The sequence below is a fragment of the Eschrichtius robustus genome, chromosome 20 (genome assembly GCF_028021215.1).
Source record: "Eschrichtius robustus isolate mEscRob2 chromosome 20, mEscRob2.pri, whole genome shotgun sequence".
NCBI classification, from domain to species: Eukaryota; Metazoa; Chordata; class Mammalia; order Artiodactyla; family Eschrichtiidae; genus Eschrichtius; species Eschrichtius robustus.
The window spans coordinates 51,190,112-51,204,289 of NC_090843.1; the positions used below are offsets into that span (position 1 = coordinate 51,190,112).

General features: G+C 47.7%; 1 protein-coding gene across 2 annotated transcripts; it reads left to right on the plus strand.

Moving 5' to 3' along the window:
* The first annotated feature begins 955 nt into the window (after window positions 1–955).
* Window positions 956–13,580, plus strand: PIPOX (pipecolic acid and sarcosine oxidase). 2 transcript variants are annotated; one of them, XM_068531265.1, is made up of 8 exons: window positions 956–1,127; window positions 2,333–2,481; window positions 8,948–9,161; window positions 9,445–9,627; window positions 10,175–10,321; window positions 10,682–10,840; window positions 11,429–11,504; window positions 11,790–13,578. In XM_068531265.1, exons 1-8 carry the CDS (start codon window positions 1,014–1,016, stop codon window positions 11,918–11,920), a joined length of 1,173 nt encoding a protein of 390 aa, XP_068387366.1. In that variant the 5' UTR covers window positions 956–1,013; the 3' UTR covers window positions 11,921–13,578. The 2 variants fall into 2 exon arrangements, with proteins under 2 accessions (XP_068387366.1, XP_068387367.1); XM_068531266.1 differs by lacking the exon at window positions 10,682–10,840 and having other exon boundaries at window positions 11,790–13,580.
* The last annotated feature ends 598 nt before the right edge of the window (window positions 13,581–14,178 follow it).

Below are 14,178 nucleotides of genomic sequence, written 5' to 3' on the forward strand. Positions count from 1 at the left end.
AAGCCTGCACGCCTAGAGCCCATGCTCTGCAACAAGAGAAGCCACGGCAATGAGAAGCCAGTGCACCGCAACGAAGAGTAGCCCTTGCTCGCCGCAACTAGAGAAGGCCCGCATGCAGCAACAAAGACCCGACGCAGCCAAAAATAAATAAAAATAAAAATAAAAAAATTAAAAAAAAAAAAAAGAATTAGGCCTTATGAATCCCAGCTCTGTCCCACATGCATGCGAGAGTACTCATTTAGCATACTGCCCTGCACAGAGGGAGCCCTCACTCCAGGGGCCCTCACACCCTAGGCAGATGCCTGGTCCCCTTCTGTGCCTCAGGAGACGGCTCCTCCTCTCACTCTGTCCTTTCAATTTGTTCAGGATCATTTCTCCTTCTCCATTTTAAAAGACAAAGGTAAGACATACTGAGAATAATTTCATAATCACAAACCTGCCCTCCCAATTGGCCCCTGCATCTAACCCCCCTCCCCCCGCCCCGACCTCACCACCCACCAGGGAGGTGGGCCTTACACGGGGCATCGTGCCAAGTTTTGAGCTGGACCCTCTAGAATCTCCAAAGGAAATCAGGCTGGAGGCCAGCAGGGGGAGGCAGCATTCCGAGTGCCCAGCTTGGTCTAGGAGGCATTGAAATTCCAGGGCCGAAGGCCTGAGACAAAGATCATAATGAGACAGGAAGGTGGCATAGGAAGGAGCCCATTTGCATGACAATAATTGAGCCAAGAATAGAAAGCTAGAGGGATGCAAGGGTGAGGCTGGCAGCTGAGCCGGGCTAAACCTCACAAATCAGACTACCCAGCTCTGCTCTGCAGGGGAGGCGGGGGCTCAGCCCTGTGCCAGGTTTTGGGGGTTGGGAGGAGTGGGGAGAAGGACAGGGCACAGGGGATTGTGGGAATGCTGGCCAGGTTGGACTTTGCTTTACTCCTCCTCCTTCAGGCTGGAGCGCGCCTCTGCTTGCCTTCTCCTTTGTATGTGGTCTCTGAGGCTGTAGGGCTAACTCAGTGGGCAGGATGGCTGCTCAGAAAGATCTCTATGACGCCATTGTGATCGGGGCAGGCATCCAGGGCTGCTTCACTGCGTACCACCTGGCCAAACACAGGAAGAGGGTCCTCCTGCTGGAGCAGGTACCGTGTCCCCTCTGCACTCCCGACCTCAGGGACTGTCCCTTTCTCCTCCCCCAAGAGGGTTTTCTGTGGGGTGAAGGCCAAAGGGCCTGATCTTCACAAATTCTATGCAATTTGTAGCTTAGCTGCCTGGTGTGTTTCATGACAATGCAAAGAAAGTTCCACCCTCCCTAAGACCCACTTTGGGTTTCTAGGCACATTTCCTCCTTTTGCTGCCTCCCAGATCCAGCTCTTGACCAAGAAGCGCCCCAGACCCCAATCTCTTCTTTCTTCCCACCCAGTCTCTTCTGTGCCAAAATGGTTGCCCTGGCCCAGAAAAGTAATCAGTTCTGCTTTGGGTAACCTTAAATAAAGATAATTTGCCTAGAGGCAAAGGCTGATTTGTCAGTCTAGGAGGTAGGATTCTTCCCTGCATATTTCTGGCCTCTCACCCTGGAACCCTGCAGAGGCTTCTGTTTTTTCTGCCACCTCTGGATAATAGCAGCCTCCTTGTTTGATACACAGGAAATAAGACTTAGGTTTTTTTTTTTTCCTTATAGAAAAGTGACCCCATGAAGTGCAGTCTACTGGCCACTGCACATATGACTGGGTGCTGTATATCCACAGCCTTCCCAGGGCAGGTGCACCCAGCCCACCTTCCAAAGGTTTCTACCCTCCCATTCTGCCTACATCTATCCAGGCTGGTTTTGGTTTATTCTTCTTGGTAATGAGCTGGATTGGTTAGAAACCTTTTTCATTTCTCTATCAGTTTTCTCAAAGCCTGAGGGATTCCTGGTCCAAACTTTCAGGAAACACTCCATCTTTTGCTAAATCTCAACATGGTTCTCTTGTCCTGAGCAATCTGAAGCTACAGAGAAAGAGTCAGCTTCAGTTTTCTTGTGCATAAAAATGAGGAGCCTAGACTAGAATGATCTCAAAGGTTCTTTCTGCTTCTCCATGAGTCTAAGTGGGGCAAGGTTGCAGCAGGATGACTGAAGACTAACTCACAGAGGGACTTTGGGATGTGAATGATGTTAGCAAAAAGGATGCCTGAGTTAGAGCTACTGAAGAAATTCTATCCTGAAGCCAAGTCAGTAACTTGGCCACAAAGGGAGACTGTATGGAAATATTTGAAGAATAAGTGCTCCTTGTTGACAGCACGTGATGAGCGGGCTCCGAAAGGGGAGGGGTGACAGCTGCAGTTGTCTCTTGTCCTCCTTCTCCAGTTCTTCCTCCCGCACTCCCGAGGAAGTTCCCATGGGCAGAGCCGGATAATCCGAAGGGCGTACCCTGAAGACTTCTACACCCAGATGATGGCTGAGTGCTACCAGATATGGGCCCAGCTGGAGCATGAGGCGGGAACCCAATTATACAGGTTGGGTTAGTGGGGGAGAATTCCTCGAATCATGGGGCTCAGCACCTGGGGGTGCTTTTACTATGCAAGAGGGCGGTGCCAGGAATACTTGACATGCAACGGAGGGACACGGGGCCTCCGGAAGTGCCAGACACGTGGAAGCATTCTGCTTGCTGTCATCGTGGTCACCCGACAGGTCCAGCTGGCTCCTGCCAGTCTCTGAGTTCCAGGGCTGGGGTTAGACCATGTGTCCAAGGCTTGCAGGGGTTGTTTGGGGAAAACTGCTGGAAAGACACTGGGCAGATGCTCAGAGCTGGAGTTTGTATCTACATCTCCGTGGAACCGTCAGAGACCCTCTCAGGGCAGGGATTGAAATAGAGGAGGAGGCCTCTGCTTGATTCTTTATATTCCTATTAGTATCACAAACTTTCACGCTGGGTCCTCTCCCCCAGAACAACCCTTATAAATCCATTTCATTCTCTGAATACCTCCTCCCATAGGAGCAAATGGGGATGCTCCTCAGGCTGCATTGCTGACCAGGGAGTGAGCCTGCAGCTATTTCTCTGTTGCCTGCACGGCCTTCTCTGGCCCTTAAGACCCCCCCTCACTGACCTTTCAAATATTCATGGGGAGGAAGGCAGACAACCCAGGAGGCAAAGAGAACTTTTATCAGCCATCCTGCCACCCCTCCCGCCTTCTCTGTGGCTCTTAACTGAACTTCCTACAAAACCACTGCTCTACCCTACAGGGTGGCAGTTATTTTAATGGCCAGGAACCAAGAGGTTACTGTTCTGTTGCAAAAACACCATTAACTTAAGAACAAAGTGAAATCCATTATGCAAATACAGCTAGGGCAGCTAATTACAGATTTATCCCAGAGGCAGCTAATACACCCAGCACCCGAATAAAGGAGCACGTCTCGCTGAGGCGTGGCCTGGCAAAGGGACCTCTCTCTGTCAGCCATCTGTGAATACTGCTGAGTATCTTGCGTTAAAAGAACTGCTGAGGCCTTAGAGGGCACACTTCATCCCAGCAGACAAGGAGGCAACTAAAAGATGTTTGGAAAGTGTCTGGAATCTTTCAGAGGGGAGACAATTCTGGAGTCAGACAGGCTTGAATTTGACTTTGTGCTCTACCTCTTACCAGCTGTGTGACCTTGGAAAAGTTTCTGTACCTCTCTGCACCTCATTTTTCTCACAGGGCTTTGTGAGGATTAAACGAGACTCTTGCGAAATACTTGGCACTATGCCTAGTACTTTTGAATAAATGGCAGTTCCTTCCACTTATTCTGGGTCAGCTGTATCCTATCTCCAGTGAGCAAGGGGGGAAGAAAGGCAGAAGGAGACAGATGGGATGCAGCAACCATGGACATCGAGGGGAAGGGCTGCTGGAGACAGGGAAAGGGACCCTTGGATAGGAGAATCTCATAATCTCACAATCCTTCTCTTTGGCAGGAGGACAGGAATTTGGAAGGGCTTTGGAACCAGGCAGGCCTGGCTCTAGATATCATCTTGCTCTGACATATTTAGCTGTGTGGTTTGGAGCAAGCTGTCTAACCTCTGTGAGACTCAGTTTTCTCATCTGTAAAGTAGGGGTAATAATATCTATTTCCTGTGTCTGTCGTGAGGATAAAGTTTGTAAAGGGCTTGCAATAGTACCTGACAAATCATCATCATCATTATCATTATCACTGCGTGTTTTAGTGCTTAGAATAAGAAACTAAGGCTGTTCTAAAAGTACTTGATCCATGTTAACTCATTTAATTCTCCCCACAAACTCATGAGAGGGTTGCTACTGAGTAGTCAGGGTCTTAACCTGTAGTGCAAGTCACAGAATTACTCAGCTTTCAGTCTAGAACAGGGTTTGGCAAACTTTTTCTGTGAATGGCCACATAGTTTTACCAGCTTTGCAGGCCATATGGTCTCTATTGCAACGATTCAGCTCTGCCAACAACTCAACTGTGCCATTGTGAAAGCAGCCACAGATAATATGTAAACAAATGGGCATGGCTGGGTTCCAATAAAACTTTATTTATGGACACAAATTTCAGATAATTTTCATGTCATGAAATATTCTTCGGGACTTCCCTGGTGGTCCAGTGGTTAAGAATCCGCCTTCCAATGCAGGGGACGTGAGTTCGATCCCTGGTCAGGGAACTAAGATCCCACATGCTGAGGGGCAACTAAGCCCGCGTGCCACAACAAGAGAGCCCGTTTGCCGCAACTACAGAGCCCACGTGCTCTGGAGCCTGCATGCCACAACTAGAGAGAAGCCCGTGTGCCGCAATGAAAGAGCCCACGTGCCACAACTAAGACCTGATGCAGCCAAAAATAAACAAACAAACAAATAAATATTAAAAAAAAGAAATATTCTTCTTTTGCTTTTTATCAACCATTTAAAAGTATAAAAACCATCTTGGCTTGTGGGACAGACAAAAACAGGTGATTTGGCCCCTGGGTCATCACTTGCTGGCTCCTGATTTAGGAAATACCACAGACTGGTTACCTTGTCCATCCCCTGTCTCCAAACAAGTTCATGCCTAAATCATCCCAGGTCAGAAGGCTGCTAACGTACATTTAAAGACTGGGACATATCGTAGCTCCTCTTAAAAGACTATCCCTATGCTTCACAGCCCCAATTATGGAAAATGAAGAGTAAAGTGAATGTTCTTTGAAAAATCTTTGAAGTTCTATATAGCGCTAGGCATTATTATTATTGTTGTTGTTGTTATTATTAGCAAGTCCTTTCTTATGGCCAAACTAATTTACTCAGGCACACTAATTTATTTGGTTCTTTTACTTAGTAGAGACACAGAACAGATACTTCCTATTCCAATTCCTTTAGCTTTTGTTCCTAATTCTGATTTTCTAAATGATTCATCAGCTGTGTGATTCTTATTCTCCTAGGTTCTTCTGGAAGAACCAGCACAATATCATAATTGAACTGATAGATATGAACATATTTACTTAATGATATCTGATGATGATTTAAAAAAAAAAACCTTCAGGAGTTGATAAGGTGGTTGTCCAATTCTCTTCATTCTGTTCTGCTGCTTCCTGTGACAGTGGCATACTAAATACGGGTGGCTCAGGATATTTGCATATATTCTGGGAACAGACGATGACACATGTGTCAGATCACAAGGTCTGAATCTTTTGTGATGTGTACAGCCAGGATGCTGATACCAAGAGCAAATCCCAGCTCTGTGGCCCATCTCTTTCCTGCCCCACCTTCTCCCTTTGAGTCCTACTATCTAGCTCCTGACCCGGGCTGCCCCTGCTTAGCTGACAATATCAGACAAGATCACAGCCGTAGGCAGTACAGCTGCTGCCAGAACCTGGTGGCCCCCTGCGCAGCTGCTGCTTCCTGTGTCTGCGAAGTGTCTGGCTTGTCAGCCACATCCCCTCCCTGGAGCAGTCTTTGTTAACCAATTCCACCTCGGCCCACTGAGCAGAAGATGAAATGCCAAGAGCTCCTCCAAAACCAACAAAGACAGCAGCCATTACCGAGTCCCCGTTGGAGTCCCTTCCCCAAGGTGACTCTGAGAGCTGGCTTTCCTGGCACTTTTAACCCAGAGCGGGGAAAGCTGGAGCTTGGGATGGGAGATGGCAGATGCAGGGAGAGCTGTCTGCCCCTCCCAAATCCTCCCCACTCCATCCTGCCTCCTGTCCTGCTATAGTAAATGGTGGAAATCCCTCATCACCAGCTCCCTACATCATGTCTGAGGCTTTAGTTGGGCCATAGAGAAGTCAACAAGGCCCTTGGGAGGAATCTTTGATTATCTCTTCCTAGGGCTGGATCCAGCTAGGGTTGGGAGGAAGGCACAGTTAGTACCAAATGCTCTGATGGTGTTCTGGGACTTGGGAGCTGGACTCTTTCCAGGGATCCCCAGCACCCCAGCCTCACTACAAGGTGCCATCTTTCTAGACCAGCCCTGGCCGCTCATTTCCTGGTCATTTTTTTTTTCCTGCAATGCCCTTGTCCCTTCTCACCCTCCTCCTCCCCAAACTTCGTAGCCTGGATCTGAGCAGAAAAAGAGGAAAGGGAGGCCCAGAGCATAGGGGTGAGAAATTGATGCAGAATAAGCAGACTGTTTATTGGGATCTAGGAAAAGCCATTAAGAAAATAAGCACTTAAATGATTTTCAATCTGTGCATGGAAGTCATCTATCTTCATATTGGGGGAAAAAGGCCCGTTCTCCGATCCCGGTTTTGATTGACTGATTTCCAATTCTCTAAGCATCTCCCACAGGAGCCTCTCACCTATTTCCCATAATGACAGGCCTTTGCATTTCCAGGCAGTGTTTTACATTTATTTCCGATTTGCTCATAATGGTCAAAAATCTCTCTCCAATCCAAGGCATTTCTCTGGCAGTGCATGGTTTCCCTCAGGCCAAATAGCTCAGCTGTGATCCACGGAAAATGAGAATTTCCCAAACGCATCTCCGGACTAGGGGAGGGTCCAGCATCACAAATTCAGATGGAAAATTTCCCACTGTTAGATCAATATCTGGGCTAAGAAATAAATGCCACAGGGGCAGAGAGCTGGAGCAAAATGATTACAACTGGCACAATTACATTCACCAGCAGAATCAGCTTGCTGATTACTCCTAGGGATGGGGAGCTCCCGCTTCATCCACTGCAGGATGGCTTGGGAATTAGAACATCACTCAGCATTTCATAATTCGACAGATTTGCCCGTTGCTTTGGCGTGAGTTCATTTCCTCCATATAGTACATTCCTGAAAGAGGAGTTCTTATTTCAAGGGAAGGAGGAAGGAAGGGAAAGTAACTAAATCTCAGAGTATGTGAGAGACCAAGGCTAGTATATTGCAGGCAGAGGTTAGAATATGCTGCTCTGGAATTTCCGGGCCAGGGATCTGACATTGTGACTGCTAAGGTGAGGTCTTTCCCAGAATTCTACACAGCCACAACCTCATCAGGTACAGAGGGCTCTAGAACGTATGCTTGGGTGACTTAATTATCCTGTTGACCAAGGAGTTTACTAGGCAAGTTTTCATTAACTGAGAACCAATCTGAAGTTCTTTTGGGGTCACAGGAAAAAGACGGTCTGCTGGCTGGTGGGGATTTCTACAGCATCTTTCCTCTGCTGAGCTTTGAAGAGGCAGAGGCGTTCACTGCTTTCTCACCAGTGGTGAATGCTGGGTAGGCGGGGGCCATGGCAAATGGATTGGGCATGCTGCGCGGCTCTGTGTACTGACACTGGCCCCAGGGCCCGCTGTGTCCCTACCCCCTCCCAATCTTCTCTTTAATCCCCCCAACTAGATAATGTGGGATTTTGAAGCATGTAATATCCATGAGACTCCATTATAGGCTATTACGAGCTTTATATACAGTACCTGGGGGATGTGTCAGGCTGATGCTTGTCACTGTGGCTGCTGAAACCAAGAGGGACTACAGGAATGGTCCCAAGGGCCAAAGTGACCCTTCTATTGTTTTGATCAGTTCCCCTCAAAAGGGAGCTCTGATCTCTTGTGACAGAGAGATGGAAAGCATTAAAGAGGAACAGCTCTCATTCTCTTATGGAGGAAGAAACACAGAGGGATGTATAAGGAGAAACAAAATCACTGAATCGCTGAATTAATTGCTGGAGTCCTAAGAGGCCATCTCACCTACTAGGGTTTCTGCATGAGGGCACTATTGGCATTTGGGTGGGATCTTCCTGAGCATTGCAGGTTTAGCTTCCCTGGCCCCTGCCCACCAAATGTGAGTGGCAACCCCCAGGCATTGTGACAAGCAAAAAAATGATCCATGCCATTTCCACAACTTCCCTGGTGTGGAACCACCAATCGTCCAACAGTCATGCGTTACAGAGGAGAAATCTGAGGTCGGATCAGCGAGCAATCAGACCAAGGTCACAGAGGGGATGCCAGGACTGGACCCAGGGCCAGAGCTCCCAACTTAGGACCCTTTCCACAAAACAGGCAGCCTCTGAGAAGGAACTGAGAGATAGATGCACAAGAAGAGACAAAACATTATATGACAAGAAAAGGAACAGGGAAAAGAAACAGCAGGGAGTTGGGGAGGGGAAAGGGTATCCCCTTTCCCCTCCCCAACTCCCTGCTGGGATAAAGAATTGAGATCAAAACAGTAAGTGGGGTCAGGGGACTGGAGGAAAGGGAAGAAATCTTACCAAGTTCATTGAACATTTACCACTTTCCAGGTGTGGAGATAAAAGAGGACTTAGGATCTCTGACCTCAAGGGCAGGATGGATCCTGATGAGGGGAGATGGAGGGATAAGCAAACCAATAGTGAGAGCCAAGGGCAGACTTGGGGATGGGCTAGAAACCAGCGCAACAATACTGGACTGTTACAACAGAATGGAGATGTCTTTGCCTGTTTTTTGAATGTGAGGCCAGGACTCCCCTTGATGCCTGGTCTGGGCCCCTTGCTGAAAAATGACAGAGAAGGCCCAGGGCCCAGACGCAGACTCTCACTCAGGTGTCTTTTTTTTTTTTTTTTTATAGGCAGACTGGACTACTGCTGCTGGGAATGAAGGAGAATGCAGAATTAAAGATAATCCAGGCTACTCTGTCTAGGCAGGGAGTGGAACACCAGTGTCTTCCATCTGAGGAACTGAAGCAACGTTTCCCCAATATTCGGTTGGCCAGGGGAGAAGTGGGGCTCTTGGAAAAGTCTGGAGGAGTTCTCTATGCTGACAAGGCGCTCAGAGCCCTTCAGGTGATATCCTGCAACATTAGGGGCACTGCAGCTCCTGCTCTGGGCATCCTGGGTCTCCATCAGCCATCCCCTGACCCCCAGTTGGATGAGAGCCTTTGCCCTGCCAGCTTTAGTCTTGACTTTTTGGACTGGGCAGTTTTATATACCCTGCTAGGCCTCGACAATATGGGAGAGGAGGTTTAGATTCTGCCCTCTCTTTTCTGCACTCGATGAAGGATTCTTTGTCCACCAGGGTGAACCACATACATAACTGATTCGCCCTTCCCTGCTCCTGCCCTTTCAGGATGCAATTCGACAGCTAGGAGGCATAGTGCATGATGGAGAGAAGGTGATGGAGATAAAACCAGGGCTACTGGTCGTGGTGAAAACCACCTCCAGGAGCTACCAAGCCAAGAGCCTGATCATCACAGCAGGTCCTTGGACCAACCGGCTCCTCCGGCCCCTGGGAATTGAGCTGCCTCTCCAGGTAAGGGGAGCTGGAAGCCTGAGGGTTGGTGCTTAAGAAAAGAAGCCTTGGACCCAGATGGACTTGAGTCTTCCATCTGCCGCTTGCTAGTGGATGACTTTGGGCAAATTCATTCACCTTCACCTCACTTAGCCTCAATTTTATAACCTGTAAAATGGGGACTAGGGCTGTTGGAGAATTAAATTAAATTACATACATATATATATATATATATATATATATATATATATATATATATATATATATATATATATAACCTTAGGAGATGGCCTGGCCTATAGTAAGCACTCAATAAACATGAGGTATTATTAACTCCTGGGGAGAGAGAGAAGTAGGCTGGATGCAGTTTTGGGAGAAGATTAAGAATAGGGGAAGAGACAGATTCAGCAATTTTTATCCATCATAACATAATGTAACACGTAAATGACATGAGAAGTGAGTGAAACAAAGATGGGTGAGTTAATCAGGGCATCTGGGCTTATATTAAAGGGCTACGGGACCCCAGAAATGCTTTCCCCCTTCATTTCGCACTTCTTCCTGCTCCAAGACCCTGCGGATCAACGTGTGTTACTGGCGAGAGAAGGTTCCCGGAAGCTATGGTGTGTCCCAGGCCTTTCCATGCTTCCTGGGCTTCAGCCTGGCTCCTTACCACATCTATGGATTGCCCTCCGGAGAGTACCCAGGGCTGATGAAGGTGAGCGGAGAGGCCAAGAGAAGGCTAATAGGGGTCCAGGCAGATTTGGGGCAGCTATTCTAACTTTCCTCTCACCAGACTCTCTCGGATCCCAGCGGGCAGGAGCAGGAACGGACTTCACTATTCACTATGCACAACACAAGACCCCTGTCTGTCCTGGAGCCCTTCCTTTGCAAACATTGGGTTGGCGGGGGAATGGACAGCTAGGCAAACTAATGTGGCAACAAACAGCATCTGTCAGGACTGGGGAAGGCTGGGATGATGGATGGGGTGCATTCAGTGTACAACCTGCCCCCTGGGTTGGGGGTGGTGTGCAGGAGGCCGGCCATCCCAGCTCACACTGCTCTGATTGGGAGCCAGGTCTGCTATCACCACGGCAACAATGCAGATCCTGAGGAGCGGGACTGCCCTGCAGCTTTCTCAGACATCCAAGACGTCCACATCCTGAGCTGCTTTGTCAGAGATCACTTACCTAACTTAGAGCCTGAGCCTGCTGTTATGGAGCACTGCATGTACACGGTAAGGGTGTGGGCAACTGGGCCAGGCTCTCTCGCAGCCCTGGAGAACAGGAGAATGAGACAGACTGGCCTTGTGCTGCTCAGGCTGGACTCTACCTGACCCCTGACACAGTATGTGACTTGAAACAAATGAGCTCATTTCTGCGGGTCAGTTCACCTCCACCAGAGAGGGCCCACTAGAGGTTATTCGTATTCTTTTTCATTAGGAAACTAGGCATACGTCTGGCAGTCCTTCACTATGCTTCCCAGAAGAGCTCTAAAAGAGTTTTTGGCAAGATGTGCTAGTTGAGCAGGCCTTAGGGACAAAGAGAAGAGACAGATGTCACCAGGGCCTGAGGCATCTTCGCTAAAGTTAGTTTGCACGCGTTAACTGAGCACCTACTGTGTTCATAGCTCTACACGAGAAGAGACAGATGGACAAATGAGAAAGACTGGCGTACCCTAGGGCACTGGCATGCAGAAAGCATTCCTGTGCCCCATTCCTATTCTTTCTGGAAAGAAATCCAGCTGAGTCTCCTCCCTTCTGAGCCTGCGGTTCTTCCTCCTCCCTCTATCCTCAAAGGACACAGGTGTGATTGTTTCTTTCTAGAACACCCCTGATGAGCACTTCATTCTTGATCGACACCCAAAGTACGATAACATTGTCATTGGTGCCGGATTCTCTGGTGAGCCTGAGCGAGGGAAGACGGGGTGCCTTAAAGTTGACCTACCTCAGTGCCAGGCAAAATGGTGTTTTTTTAGTTGAACAGAGAGGGGCCAAAGCACAGACCTTGAGTGCATAAGGGGGTTGAGCGGGGCTATCAGAGAAGAAAGGGTTCTCATGGTGGGAGGCAACTTCCAGCTTTGGGATGCGACCAATGGGAATGTTATCTGGGGACTGTGTTGGGGACATCCAGGGAGTCCAGCACCTGTCTCTGAGGATGCCTGACCACCTGTTCTCCTTTCCCTAGGGCATGGGTTTAAGCTGTCCCCTGTTGTGGGGAAGATCCTGTATGAATTAAGCATGAAATTAATGCCATCCTATGACTTGACACCTTTTCGAATCAGCCGCTTCCCCAGCCTCGGCAAAGCCCACATGTGACTGGCCAGCTGCTTCCCTTCTGTGCACAGGAGCTGGGAATAAAGCCCTCTTCTGGGAAAGACTTCTCAGAGGAAGGAAGTGGCTGTGAGATGTTATCCTTTTTTCTTGCCCCTCTTCAGTTCCCCATAAACACCAGCTGATTGAATTTACCTTCTTTCCCTAGCCAGCTCCCCAATCCCACACTTCTTTTGCTTCAGAAGTTCAATCAGATATTCTATAATCACAGAGTAGCAAGGACCTTGAAGCTGGCTGTCTCAATAAGGAGGGGGCATAAGGACTGGCTCAGGAGACCAAAGCAGTTGTTAAAATTCTCTTCATAGGGGCATTTGATGAATTTGGGATAGATTTGAATAAAGCTGCCTGGGGGAGAGTAAATAAGATGATCTGTAGACCACTAAGGCCCTTGGCATTCCTGTTCATAAAACGAGAGCCACCCTCTATCACAAACTCCTGTAAAATTTGGCTCATCTTGGGTGCACAGTAAATGTTTGTTGCAAAAAATGTGTTGAACAGATAAGTAGATGACTGCATTGCATGAAAGCCTGCTGTGGGCTTTATCTTCCATGTGACCTTATCTCTTATAGACTTTAACTGTCTAAATTAGCACCACAGAATCCATTACCCCAGGACTCCTTGGGGTCTTTATCCCCTCAATGCACCGCACCCTCTTTCTCTGGATTCTTTGTCTGGTTCTCATCCTCTCTCTGGTTCTATAAAGATGCTCAGCTCCCCAGTCTCTCATTAAGGTGTACTGTCAGGTCTTTATGAAGATGGAGCTGTTCTACCAGAAAGGAAGAGAGAGACACACTTGCTTAGAAACCCTGTTCAATGTTTGAATGTTAAATGTGCCATTTTATTATCATTAGGATTGCTCCCACTTAATGAAACGGCATTAACACCGAGTCGGCTGGCCTCCTTGCACTAATTGTTTTGGAAGGAAACAGGCTCATAACTGCCCCAGGGTGGGTGAAGGGGTGAGAGGTGTAAACAGAGGCTCAAGCAAGGCTGAGTGCACTCAGATGAAACCCAAGCAGGAGCATTTCTAGACAGGGCCAGTTTGACCCAAAAGGACAGGAGTTAAAGTGCTCTGGGGAGAAAAAAACTGGGACTGGGTGGGGTGGAAATGTTCGAAGGAATCGCTGAGAGGGGAAGAGTGGGAAATGGAAATAAGAGTAAAAATATTCCCAAAGGAAATAACAACACAGAGGAAATTACTCTTCAATTGCCTTATAGGCCTAGGCACATGGATTAGTACTGATTTCTCCTGGGAATTATAAAAGCCAGCCAATCCTGTCAACCCCATGCCAAGTCTGCTTTTTGGGTGCTCTCACTTAGTTCCCCAAACCACAGCCTCTGTAAAGTGGGAATAATCATATCTGTAAAATGGGAATAATACTATTGATACATTCCATGGATCAACCTTGAAGACATAATGCTAAATAAAATAATCCAGACATAAGAGGACAAGTATTGTATGATTCCACTTGTGTGAGCTACCTAGAGTAGTCAAATTCACAGAAACATAAAGTAGAATGGTGGTTGCCAGGGGCTGGAGGGAGGGGGGAATAAGGAATTATTGTTTAATGGGCACAGAGTTTCAGTTTGGGAAGATAAAAAAGTTCTGGAGATGGATGGTGTGATGGCTGCACAACATTGTGAATGTACTTAAATGCCACTCAATTGCACACCTAAAACGGTTAAGATGGTGCATTGTAAGTTATGTATATTTTACCGCAATAAAGAAAAAGGGAATAATAATACTGTCCAACTCTACAGGAGTGTGTGAGGATCAAATAAGATCATTCATTCATTCATTCAACACACAAATATTTGTTGAGTTCTGCTGTGTGCCGGGCACTGTGCTAGGCATGGTGGATGTATCTGTGAACAAAACAGAAGACAATCTCTACTCTTGTGGTGTTTACAGTTCAGTGAGGAGAAGACATGTAAATAATACGTATAAATAAATTGCATTGTACATTAGAGGGTGACAAGTGCGTTGGGGAAAAAACAGAGCAGAATGGGGAAGATAGAGAATGCTGGGGGAGGGGCTGCCCTTTTCAATGGTGGTCAGGGTAGGACTCATTGAGGAGGAGGCATTTGAGCAGACTTGGAGGAGAGGGAGTGCACCATGCAGATACCTGGAGGTCTGTAAGAGAACGTGATAAATTGTAAAGTAAGGTATTGTGTTATTACTGAGAGAGAGAAAAATGCGGTACAGAGAGGGATCAGTGTAAGATCCTGCCAGCTCCCAAGCT